This window comes from Pseudorasbora parva, chromosome 21, assembly GCF_024679245.1.
Source record: "Pseudorasbora parva isolate DD20220531a chromosome 21, ASM2467924v1, whole genome shotgun sequence".
NCBI lineage: Eukaryota > Metazoa > Chordata > Actinopteri > Cypriniformes > Gobionidae > Pseudorasbora > Pseudorasbora parva.
Genome location: NC_090192.1, coordinates 29,773,734 through 29,787,478, shown reverse-complemented (window position 1 = coordinate 29,787,478; position 13,745 = coordinate 29,773,734). Strand labels below are relative to the sequence as shown.

The following is a 13,745-nucleotide window of genomic DNA, read 5'->3' as shown; positions in this document are numbered from 1 at the left end:
GGGCATTAATAAAGGCCATCAGGATATTTAATAATATAACTTTGATTTTGTTTATCAGAAAGAATAAAGTCATATACTCCTAGGGTGGCTTGAGGGTGAGTAAATCATGGGCTAATTTTCATTTTAAAGTGAACTACTCCTTTAAGGACATAAAGTATATTTGTGATATTTAGCATATTTATTAATTGCTGGTTTTTGTGATATCCTGAGTTTGCATTCTATTGTTTTTATTTTGAGGAATACCGACTCTGTTTTTGTGCAAGTGAGAACTACAGTAGAACTACAGTAACCATCATGATGACACAGCACACACATGGGGAGTTGTCAATAAATGAAAAAACAAAGTAACTGATTTTCACAAGGCTTATTTCCACACATTATTTTTTAATGAATCTCTACTGAATGATAAAAATAATTAACAACCCATTAAAAGGTATTCAAAATTGTATCGAGACGATGAATGCCAAATGCTTAAAAGTATATAAGATGTGTTACATTTTCATTTTCCCAAATAACCTTCAAAAAAACAGCATTAAATATGCCTTTTTGGCATCAGTATTCTGTCATGTCCATTAATAAAGACATAACATAAGTAGTAGCCACTTTTAATGAACACTGTCTCAAACTCCTATTATGCTTGAAATACAAAATAAAAACCATTAAAAATATATTATGTACAAATGTCTTGATTAAACAAAATCTAGAAAAATGAGTGGTGGAAATGCTTATTACATTTTCCCAAAATATTCCACAGTCCACACACTAAATCTGCTTTTTGGCTTGAGTGTTATGTCACGGTCCATTTATAATGACATAACTAAAAGTCGTTCATTACACAATACTTAGTGAAATCCCACATTGACGTGCTTCTGGCAAAAGGACACGTGGGACATGCTAAAAACTCTACTCCACCCTTTCACCGCTTCCACATAATTTGGCCAAATCCATCTTGCAATGTGCAGTTGGCAAAATTAAAATGGCAGCTTAAGCTATTAAAGTGAGCAGCTTTTAATCATTGGCTGCTGGAATTCAAGGTTGGTGGAATAGAAGGGGGAGGGATTAAAGTCTTTGAGCGGCAGAGCAACATCTCCACTCTGATCTCTGCACAGGGCCCTGCTGGTGCTCGTCAGAATATCCCTGCTACGCTTAGCCGAAGAGCCCGACGGGAGTCCATGGTGCCCACTTTTCTCTCAGAGCGCGGAGTCAGGGATGCAGCGTCGCCATGGGTCTCATGGAGTTTTACCTGGAGATTGATCCAGTCACTCTAAACCTCATCATCCTCATCGCCAGCTACGTGATCTTGCTTCTGGTCTTTCTCATCTCTTGCATCCTGTACGACTGCCGGGGCAAAGACCCTTCTAAGGAGTACGTTTCCGAGCCCCCCGCCCCCCAGCAACAGTCTCCCATCCGGCTCGTTGTGATGCAAAACTCCCCGGCCTCATCGCGTTATAATGAGCAGAACAACACGGCTTCCTCCAACTTCACACCTCTGACCCCTGACACGCGCGAGAAGAGGAGCACGCTAGTCTGACCCATCCAGTCTGCTGATGAGTGAATTTATCACGTCTGTCCCCTCACTTTTGGACACATATTCAATCCTCTAAGAGTTTATGAATGCCACAATTTAAACCTACTTTAAACTGAAACAGGTAAGATACAATTCCTTCGCACTGACCTGAATGTGACCCATTTAATGCTCATTGATTTTTTTTGTTGAAGGTGATGTCATTTGTGCAATTTCTGAATATTATTTATTATGTGATTCATTATTAAGGATGCAAAAGTCAAGACATTTTACATTTGACATAATTCTATCTAAATATTATTTGCAAACAATACTCACATACTTATTCCTTTTCTAGGCAGATTGTCAAAGGGGATGACATGATGTGACATGAATCAATTCCACATAATTTATAACGATTATCAGGAAGAAGACATTCGGTAGCATAGGGATTAACTTAAGCAACATCGAGTGTCTGTACTATTGCATCATCATCCTAAAAAACATACAAACCAAAATGGCCAGTGACGATATAGTGTTTTACGCACTATGGGCTTTAATTTATCCAGATAAGACGGTTATGTAAATATGATATTGTGCAAAATTCAACTGAATGGTAAAATGCGAAGGAGATTTTGTGTCCATTCCTCTTTGGTTGGTCGAATGTCACAACTTATGTTGTGACTTTGATTTAACACTAAGAGCAGGACTATACATGCAACTAATCCATTCAGTGCACATTATCTGCTCTTTTGTGTGCAAATGGCTTCAAATAAATTTGTGTTAATCTGAATGTATCTAGTAGGGTATAAAGCATGCAGCAGCCATCATTTATACAGCCAATCAGATAAAAACAAACTCTGTTTTGAGATGCATTGTTGTCCCAGATCACATGATCAGCTGGACAGACTAATAAACTACAGCACACCTACAGGTGTAGCATGTCTAAACTAATGTGTAGACAAGTCTAGATTTTGTATAAAAGGATAGCAATTTAAAAATCCGGGGGGGGGGGGGGGGTCTTAATGTGTAATCAAAAAAAGTTGCTAAATGTGAATAAGGAACCCATTAAAGTCAACCAAACAAACCATTAACATTTTTTAATTGCTTTATATAAAGGATGCTTAAGCACATATGTCAATCTTGGCTGTTCTGTTCATTGCTGCTGACATGTCAATAACATAATATCAATTTTTCTGCTCATAACCTGTTCCTCGTTTTTAACTGATATCTTTGTTTATAGTCACTGTAAAATACACTGCCAAAAACTATATTTGAAATATCAAACGTTTTCTGTGGTCAACAAGTGCAAGGATTGCTTATAAGACCTTTCTTTAACTATATATTTTTTATTTACAATCTGTCGTTCTCCTGATCTCCATACATCAGTTTAAAGAGACAGCGTTCTTCATTAGAATTACGTAACACGACCCTTTGACTTTAAACTGACGACACATCCAACGGCATTTCGCCACTGGTGGCGTAGTCAATAAAGCACAGTCTCTTTTCTTCTCTGTTTCAGAGCATCCATCTGCATTCATTAGTTTATTGTGGACAATTTCATCATGGAAATGGAGTTATTTTATCCTCTGGACACTGGATAGAGGACAGTAGAAGACACACGTGCATGCCTAAACAGGGCTAATGTGTGGACACGTGTACAGTCACAATGTTGTCTGCCATAAAAATGACTTGTGATTATGCAGCTTTTTCAAAAGCGTACATGTTGCCCATGTAGTGTACAAAACTAAGTATATACCTTAAACATTTTGAATGTGTCTGTTGTGAAGTTTGAATGTGTGCGTGTTTGTAAATGTGTAAACTTAGGTATATTATAAAGGATACATTTACAATAATATAATAATTGTTTCACAGGAAAAACAATAAAAAAGTTATCATTCAATGGACATTGATGAATCCACCTTGCTGAATGCAGTTGTTAAATAATAAATCATCATCTATGCATTGCATTTGGCATATGCATTTCCCCCCCAAAGCAACTTACTGTATATACTGTACATTTTGTTATATATGTATTCCCCAGGAATCAAATGCTGCTGCAACGTTATTAATGAAGTATAATAATAATAAAAAGGTACCACTTCACAAAATTACGGCCTCATTTGTTAAAATTAGTTAACTAACATTAACAAACAATGAGCGATTTATTTATTAAGCATTTACTTACGTTTCAGTTACATTATTTTAGTTACGTAACTTTATTATTTTGTATCTAAGTTAATAAAAAATGTTAGTTAATGTTCATGTTGGTTGACAGTGCATTAACTATGTGCATTAATGCTAAATTAACATTAACGTAGATTAATAAATGCTCTATAAGTTGTTAATTGTTTGTTCTTGTTAACTTATGATGGTAATAATAATAATAATTGTTAATTTTCTTTTAAAAAGTTAAATATTAATTTTAAAGTATTTTTGTGTAAATTTTTCACCAAATTGTTTGACAAGCAAGTGGTAAAAGCGATTTAATTCATATTTTCACTAATATAACATTCATAAAACTCATGTATTCTCTACAGTACATTGGTGAATAAAAGCAAATATATTTTTTTTTGTAATTGTGCTTTTTGTGTCATGCATCAGCATGGTAAGAGTAAAGGCTGATTTATATTTCTGTGTCGGACGTGCACCATAGCCGTGGGCTACACGTCGATTTTCATTTATATTGGGCTTAAGTACATAACACTAGCCCTCAGTCGACCAGGGTCAGTTATCCTGTGTTGGCCATGAGAGGGTAAGCAAGGGTATGGAGCGTGGAGGAGGATGTGACCAGTGTAAGGCTTGTAATTCCCGTTGCCTGTCCTTTCTTTCAGATGGATTGCAACCAGGCTGAATGCAGGCTGGGATTAATGTTAGATCCCAATCTGCTCCCTCTGCATTTACAAATGGCTTTATATAACTCCTAGTCTATTTGATAAATGCCACATAATCCCACAGGAAGTCATCTGTGTTTGTCTCGAGTAAGAGGACGTTTAGGCCACACCCAGAAGCAGCACGTACCGGAGGTCTGCTCTAAACACATGTCATTGCAGGACTGTAGTAATCGTCATGCTGGAAGCTCTTTTTACATCATGCAAAAGTTGAAAGCGAGAGAGAGGGAGAGAGGGAGGGGGGGGGGGGGGGTTGACTGCCTGCTTGCATGCATGTCAAAGGGATGTACTGCTTAGCAATATATTTTCTGGAAAGGAATTAATATCTATATTTCTGTATGGCCTACTTCATCTCATATACATTGTTTATTATCATAATTATATATATATATACAGACACAGTATACAGTCAAGCCAAAAACTATTCAGACAGCAGATATAATTTTTTACTAGTGGGTGCAGGACACTATAGTTCATTTTTGTAAGTGAGGATAGCAAAATAAAGTAAACTTTGACATATTATGCGCAAAAATCCTTCATTCAGTGGGCTACCAGTACATATTGATAAAAACTTAGTATCAAAATAATTCGGACAATTAAATCTGACCATGTTTTTTCTCTCATTTTTAATTCAACCTTTTAAACCACAGACTGAACAAAATTAACCATTGCTTGTTTATTGGTTAATTTGACCTAAATTGGTATTATCAAACGGTGTACTTAAATTTAACAGCTGACAGCTGATTGGTTGATTGTAATCCATTATATACCATTCTGTTAATGTTATCTGACATTATCAATATGATATGATGATTATAAAAATGTATTTAGGTGTTACAACTGTCCAACTGTATACAACTATGTGTGGGGTTGTTCAAGATGTTTGAGATGTTCTGACAGTTAAACTTGTCATATTTTATCACGCTTTTCCAAACTATAGCGAATAAACTGTGAGAAATATATAGTAATGTGAGAAAATCTTGAAGGTGTCTGAATAAACCTTGGTCTAACTGTATATACCGATCAGGCATAAAATTATGACAGGTGAAGTGAATAACATTGATTATCTCTTCATCACTGAACATGTTGGTGGATGTTAATGGTTGTTAATTGATCATTGATGTGTGGGGAGTGAAGGCTGGCCCATGTGGTCCGATCAAACAGATAAGCTACTTTAGCTCAGATTGCTCAAGAAGTTAATGCTGGTTCTGAAAGAAAAGTGTCAGAATACACAGTGCATCACAGTTTGTTGTGTATGGGGGTACATAGCCGCGGACCAGTCAGGGTGCCAATGCTGACCCCTGTCCACTGCAAAAAATGCCAACAGTGGATACATGAGCATCAGAAGTGGACCACGGAGCAATGGAAGAAGGTGGCCTGGTCTGATCCATCACGTTTTCTTTTATATTATGTGGATGGCAGGGTACGTGTGCGTTGCTTACCTGGTGAACATGGCACCAGGATGCACTATTGGAAAAAGGCAAGCCAGCAGAGGCAATGTGATGCTTTGGGTAATGTTCTGCTGGGAAACCTTGGGTCCTGCCATCCATGTGGATGTTACTTTGACATGTACCACATAAGCATTGTAGCAGACCATGTACACCCTTTAATGGAAACGGTATTCCCTGGTGGCTGTGGGCTCTTTCAGAAGCATAATGCGCCCTGCCACAAAGCAAAATGGTTCAGGAATGGTTTAAGAAGCACAACGACGAGTTTGAGGTGTTGACTTGACCTCCAAATCCCCCAGATCTCAATCCAGTCGAGCATCTGTGGGATGTGCTGAACAAACAAGTCCGAACCACAGAGGCCCTGCCTCGCAACTTAAAGGACTAGTGGAGTCAATGCCTTGATGGTGCAGGGAAGTATCAAATAATGCGTTTCAAATATATATCTACAATGTTGATATCTGTTGGTGATGATGACACTGATGATAATAATGATGTGTATAAAAGAGGAATAAGAATATTTTGTAACACTAATGACGGAGCATTAAAAGAGATAGTTTACCCAATAAGACCATGATTTACTCACCCTCAAGTTATCCTAGGTGTATATAACATTTTTCTTTCAGACGTATACAATCAGAGTTATGTTAAAAAGGTTGTCTAATCCAAGCTTTATAATGGCAGTAATTGTTGCTCTGTTTATGAAGTCCATAAAAATGGATCTGTCCATCTGTTCGTCAAAACATGCTCCACGTGGCTCTGGGGGGTTAATAAAGGGTTTCTGAAGCAAATCATTGCATTTGTGTAAAAAAAAAAAAAACCATATTAAAACTTATTAACTTATTAATTAAATTAAAGTTCGCCTTTCGTGGAAAAGTGTTGAAAGTGCCTTCTCGGAGTTCAAGATGCGTATGCGACATGGAAGCACTTTCAACACTTTTTCCATGAACTGAATATGGAAGGAGATCGGCCGGAACTTTCATTAAAACGTTTTAAATATATATATTTTTCTTACACAGATGCAACGATTTCCTTCAGAAGGCCTTTAACCTCCCAGAGCCGTGTGGAGCACGTTATTTGACGGGCAGATGCATTTTTATGGACTTCAAAAACAGACCAACAGTCCCTGCCATTATAAAGCTTGAATTAGCCAGGACTTTTTTAATATAACTCAACTTTTATTTGTCTGAAAGAAGAATGTGATATACACCCAGGATGACTTGAGGGTGAGTAAATTATGGGGTCATTTAAATTTTTGGGTGAACTAACCCTTTAACAACATCTGTTATAGGGTTTAGACTATTTTTTACAGTCTATGGTTTAGACACACATCAAACATGCATTTTTGGATAGGCATTGCCCTCTAGTGGCACGTTAGTGCATACTAGGGTATTAGTAATTTGCCATTATTAACACCTTATAAGATCCTTGTGCCAATGTGTTTAAAGAAAGACTTCAAATATTTATAATATAACATATTTATAGTTCACTTATTAAACGCAACATCATCAAATATCAGCTTTTTAAAAGCTTTTTATTTTCATTAACAAGAAAAAGGAACCAAAAAGGAACACAACAGACAACATATTTAAAATATTTGAGTCAAATAAACATCTGAAGAAAGAATGTTAAAATTTAAACATGCTGTAATTTAATATAAAAGACATTTTGCTTGTTGAAATACACAATACTTGACAACATTCTATGTGGCCAAGAATAATGTTCTTTTACCAAGTTTGGCAAACACAGTAATATCATATTTCATGATTGTACATCACAACCATTACATGAGAGGTACTGACAATATAATTTAACAACAAAAGAAAACATGAAAAAAATTTCGATATTGATGCACATGATAGTAAAATGCTTGTATAAGAACAGACAAAAAGGTAAAGAAACTGATCACATGTAAAGTTCATAGTACTAAATGTATTATATTAATGCCCATACAGTTAGTTACCTGTAGAACTTTTTCATATAGTTTGATGCATATATAAATATACAGTATACATCAAATGACATAGGTTATATTCAGAAATTCATATGAAAATACTGTACAAAACCAAGAATAACTTTGTAAAAACATTTAATTTCAATATGACAATATTATTGTATTTCATATCATTTGGTCTATAGTAAAGAGTTATAGAAATAAAATACACCGTACATCTACATTCATTTCACAACTCACCAACAAAAGGCAACATATCCGTTTTAATATACTTTATATATGCCTACCAGATTGCCCTTTTGTGTTAGCAATAAAGGAATTGAGATCTTGTACAGTGTGCTTTCCTTTCATCACAGATTGTACTCAAAGCATGCTATGCAGAATAAATGACGCTCTGTGCTGAGTCTGATGACATTATTGCTACAGGCAGTTCCACCTAAACAAAATTAGCTTCGCACACGTTTGGATCTATAAAAGCGAATCAAATATATATATCGAGTGTGGACTTTTGAACTAAATGAACCCTTTTCACATTTCCAGTGTTCTCAGAAGCGGAAGTCGTCATAGTCAGGTAAATGTCTATAGTTTTTGCATTTGCTCTAATAGCCTTTCCATGACTTTCCAAAAGAGGAAAAAAGAGAGAGATATTGATAACAGCAGTCAGCAGAGAGCAAGATGCCACATTTGGAATCTGCCAAAGCAATATATAACAAAGTTTAGCATAATAAGTGTGTTTAAAAAAAAAAACTACTTTTAAATATTTAAAAAATTACTAGATTTGCAGTGATGACAACTGGAAACGCATCAAAAGGGCCCGTTATCAACCTAAACACCAGTTTATCTTTCATATTCACTGAACTGAATGTCAACTCACCACATACACTGAACTGAACAACTACTGGTTCATAAAAAAGCCACAGCAAATTTTAATCACACTCTATGTGGCACAGACATTCCCTATTTCATTACGCTTCAGAATATACAGTAAGCGACTTGATTATCTGTTCTAATAAGGATAGGCTATACATATATTTAGTAATTATGGTCATACGAAGTTGTTTCAAACTTTCAAATCTTGCTACATTCTGTTCTGTCTGTGAGAATAATGTCTTTACAAACACGAAACCTAAAACGCCTGAAGCAGCTTAGCACATGTACCTCCTCTCTCATACACAGCATGTGAGTCCGTAGGAGCAGCAGAAGATCCGCTAGCTCAGATTTGACTGCTAATTTTATGACAAATCAAGGCAAACGTCTGTGGACAAATGCTACAACACACTAAAATCATAAGTAACATGGTTGGCAAACAATGATGGCTTGTGTTTGCGGTAACACATTGAGAAAGAGAGTGAGAAATCTCTACTAGATGTATAAAATAACCACACGACGAAACGCCTTCTAAGGTGCCAAGAACAGACCGAGGTGAGGGCTGGCTGGAAAACAGGCCGAGAGGACCTTAACCCAAGAATATTGTCCTTCGGATCAGAAGGCCGCGGTTATGGGAGGACTTCCACCTCCGTGGAGTCTCACAGGGGGCCATGTCGAGCTTCATACTTGGTTAAGATATTTTTGCACCGCCCCAGCTCTTTCCGTATGTCGGCAACTTCCTGACGGAGAGCCGAGTTCTCTTTCTCCAGGAAACCAGCCCGGATGGCAATCTGATTTTCTTTTAGGCGCCGAGCGTCCCGTGACCTCTTGGCGGCCATGTTGTTCTTTCTGCGCCGTGCCCAGTATTTGTCATCCTGCTCAAATTATGCAGACAAAAAGGGTGGGGAAGACACAGGAGCGCCTAGTTACATTACGTCAATATTACTCGGATTACTTAATGCTTATGGTTATACAGTAACCCTGTTGTATCATTTTTGATATAAGGCCTCTAAGATATAAACATGATCACACTTAAATATGATACTTCAGGCTTTTTTTGCTTTTTCTGTTTCGCCCCAACAATAAAAACCACAGCGCTTTGATCATAAATATAAGCATTTAAATAGTATCTTACTCACATTTTTGGGAGATATAAAGTGACAGCTGATATTTGCATATATTTTATGCCTGCTATACTGTTATGAAATCTCATTGATTTACATTAAAAAACAGGAATTCATCTTATTTTTCATCTTAATATCAGCAACTGGACCAAAGTGTGGCCTGTGAATTAATTTGAGTTTTTTTCTGCTATATCATATAATATGAGCAATAAAAGCCTGATTTATTAATTATATTACTCAGCAAAAACCACATGCATTTTTTAAAAAGTTTTTTTGTCAGGTTCCATTAAAAAATGGTGCTGTCAAATCGATTTATCACAATTATAATTCTCCAAATTCAAAATAAAAGTGTGCTGTATATAATTAATATGTATACTTGAATACACACACATACATGAATATATTTAAGAAAATATTTGTATGTATATACTGTATATTATCAGTAAATTCAGACTGATAAAAACAGATAATTATGACAAATTATACCATACTTATTTATGATTAACAGAGCACGCACGAGCGAAAACCAACCGTTGTGACAGTACGTTTTCTCACGCATTTGCTTCCGTGCAATCAGCTTTGAGCAATTTAACTCTGCAAAGCTGTGGAGGGATTCACTTTTATTTGAACAAATTAAAAAAAGGCAAATCCTTTAATCCCAAACCCAGCAGAACTGGAACGATACCAGGAAAAAAGGAGGATCACGTGGGCCAGTCCACCGATGGATGAATGAACGTACATAAGCTTCTTAGCAAGAGCCTGTTGCCCAGCTGGTTAATGACAAAGGGAGACCAAAACATACACTTTTGGAGGCTGAATAACTTGACCCAAGTTACCTTCATATCATCAGGAATGAAGATTTTGCGTGCTTTCTTGATCATAGGCTGAGGCTTCAGCTCCTCTTCTGAGAACTTGCATTTCCGTGGGTCGAAAACCTCCTGGCCCGGGACGCTGGACAGAGCGAGGTCTGCCGGATCGGGCTCGTAGCTCACTGGTATCTGAATGGTCTCAGGGTCTACAGGACTTGGAGTGTTACGTGATGGAGGCAACACTATAAGAGGGTGGAAAAAATGATTTGTTGTTGACTCAATGGCAAAAGTGTAATGTATTATTATAACACATGGTGGAAAGGCTGTCATGAAGATTTAATTCCACTAGGTGGTGCACCACAAGAACAAATCAAAAACTCTAGCACTGGCACCAAAATCTTTTTTCGTGTGTACATAGTTTTTTTGGTCAAAAATAAAACATGTTAAATGTTTGAATTAGCACTGACCTGTTTTTTTTAGTGGCAGAATAAAACTCTTTAATTTCTGGAAGCATTTCATATTTTCATCCTGTGTCCATTTTAACAGATTTTTTGAATAATAATATTAGTTAAAGTTTTTCATATAACTGTTTAGATGTTTTTTCAGACTATGAAAGGATTCATAAGTTTGCAAATTGTATGGTCTTTTTTTACTTTAATTAACTTTTATATGTTTTCAGAGTTTCAACACAAATTTCATCGTAATTAATAATCAAATTAAGCAAAAAGGCAAATACAATTAAACTTGCAATTAATAATTTTAGTTTTTTTGTTTAGTTTAGTTGCTATAATCAATTAAATATTTATTTATTTTTACCAAATTGACAATCATTCACCATTGATATTCAATGTTAGGGTTCCATTAATTGATCAAATTAATTTTCAAACATTTTTTAAAGACCAAATTGAACAAGAGATCAGTGGTTTTCCTGATACTAAATCTGCAATTCCAAAATTACACATAGCTACATGAAGTTTTCCATAATTTTAGATGTTGCACACCAAAAGCTCAGACTAGGAAAAGAGTCGTCGGTTTGCAAATTGTAGTCAGTGGAAAATGACATAGGCTAGTCTGAAATTTCCATTCACAGATGAACATATTTGTCCATGTATAAGAAAGAAAAAAAAACATAAAAAAAACACTGCTCGACATTGCTAATTTTCCACAAAGCCCTTTTGAATTTTTCATGGGCTTTGTTTTTCAAAATACAACTTCATACAGTCTTGCCTGTCACTAGAAAAGCACAGTGTGTACGAAGGATACTATTTATGATGTTATCTATATTTTATCATATAATTATAAGCTTATAAATAACTTTGTTCTTTGAATTTTAAAATAAAGGATTATGGCAATAAATAGAAAGAGAGCAATCATAAGGAGGAAAGCTATATTCCAAAAGCTGACACTCTAAACCGAAAATGCATACTGTCATTAACCACCCACACACTGTCATGTTTAGTGACATCCGACCCAGCTTAACATCATTTTAAATGGTTATTTTTAAACTATAGAGTGAAACTGCTGGGTCTAAAGTGACATTGTGGGACACAGAAGCTGTTGTGGGTACCTGGTCTGCCCGGGCTGTGAAGGCAGTTCTGAGAAGCCATGCTCGTGTGGATGGAGGTGATGGCCCGGCTGCTGAGGTCCATGACTGAGAGGGGGGCCTGTGGCATTGAAGCCGGCTGCTGCTGCTGATGATGGTGAAGGCTTTGTTCATGTTGTGCGGGACTGGAGGGGATGCCATTTTCAGAGAGGAACTCCTCAAGGTCCATATACTCCAACTGAAAGCTGTCTCCATCATAAGACAATGTTTTGTCCCAAAGCGTTGGCCCTAAGAAAGCCGACTGTGGAGTGTTTCTCTCTTCTTCTAGCTTTTTCACCTTCTCTCTCTCCTTTCCGTAGCCTGTAATAATATTACTATTAGTAAACATATGTATAGAATAGCTCAAATGGATTTGAAAGTGCTTTATTAATCATTTTTAAAGTTATAATTTTGAGTGAGCGTTCTTCTAAAAAGAATAATAATAATAAAAATAATCTGTTTCCATTAATTTAACTATCTTGGTTTCACAAGTTTTCAGTTTTCTTTTCTATTCACTTTACAAAAGGGATTTTATTATTATTATTCATAACAACTAATATTAGCTATGTGATGCCTCTCAAAGTTAAGTTTAGTCATTAATGAGAGAGACACTAAAAGTAAAATAAATCTTTAATAGCTATTTATTCTAGAGATCACAGCAGGAATCCGACAAAAGTAATATCAATAAAATGATTATTCTTAATATGCTTCAATGTTTCAAAGAGAAAGCTTTGATCACCTTCATCTTGCACAGGTAGTTTCAGAGGTTTTTCCAGGAGAGCCTTCAAAACGCCGTTAGTTTGCGGAGGTAGGAAAGCTGGATTCATTGTGAGAGGTCTGGACATAATCTCTCTTATTCCGTGCAAAAAGTATTTGTGAAAAATGTAACTGAAATGAAAAGCTAAATATACCAAGCGACCATTTGTCTAAGAACGACAAGTGAAAGACCCTGCTCTACAGCACCGGCATAGGTGTCTTGAAGTGCGTGAGTGTGTGTGTGTGTGTGGAAATGTGATGATCATCACCATGTGTCAAGACTGAGGCATGTGACGTCAAACAATCAGAGGCGGGGCCACACGTTCGCTCCACTTGCTAGCCATAGCAGGTTAGAGACTGTGTTGCCATATCCTCTTATGATATATATTTTTTAAATAATTTATCTTATGATAAAATGTCTACTAAATAGATAACAAATACATGTAAATTTATAACCAAGGCTTAAATAAATTAAATAAAAAAATAAAAAAATAAAAAAGATTGCTTATATTACTTTTTTTTAATTATTATTATTATTTTAGTATTTTAGGGTCAAAGTTACGACATCACTAGACCCTTTTTACTGGGGCATGACCCCCACTGAAACGGGTGCCCCAGTGACCAGCTGTGTGTGTGCCCCAGTAAACTAAATCATTGTCTGACAATGGAGGCCAACTGCGAATCATTGTCCCTTGATAATATTTCAGCAATATTTCTATGAGCTGTTTGGATTCAAAACTAGTGACGCCAGATTCACAAATGAATAACTTTTTTTTGAGGTCAACTACGGTGGCCCGGGAGTGCACAACACAA

General features: G+C 36.2%; 2 protein-coding genes across 3 annotated transcripts; one reads left to right on the top strand and one right to left on the bottom strand.

Annotated features, from left to right (window-relative positions):
• The first annotated feature begins 1,084 nt into the window (after positions 1–1,084).
• On the top strand, positions 1,085–3,487 carry si:ch73-256g18.2 (small integral membrane protein 36). The gene is made up of 2 exons (XM_067430414.1): positions 1,085–1,649; positions 3,027–3,487. Exon 1 carries the CDS (start codon positions 1,223–1,225, stop codon positions 1,529–1,531), a length of 309 nt encoding a protein of 102 aa, XP_067286515.1. The 5' UTR covers positions 1,085–1,222; the 3' UTR covers positions 1,532–1,649; positions 3,027–3,487.
• A 3,861-nt stretch (positions 3,488–7,348) lies between these two features.
• hlfb (HLF transcription factor, PAR bZIP family member b) lies at positions 7,349–13,186 on the bottom strand. 2 transcript variants are annotated; one of them, XM_067430068.1, is made up of 4 exons: positions 12,916–13,186; positions 12,162–12,497; positions 10,622–10,836; positions 7,349–9,539 (listed from the first exon to the last, which is right to left on the bottom strand). In XM_067430068.1, the coding sequence occupies exons 1-4, from the start codon at positions 13,019–13,021 to the stop codon at positions 9,321–9,323; spliced, it is 876 nt and encodes a 291-aa protein (XP_067286169.1). In that variant the 5' UTR covers positions 13,022–13,186; the 3' UTR covers positions 7,349–9,320. The 2 variants fall into 2 exon arrangements, with proteins under 2 accessions (XP_067286169.1, XP_067286170.1); XM_067430069.1 differs by having other exon boundaries at positions 7,349–9,536.
• Positions 13,187–13,745: the final 559 nt, after the last annotated feature.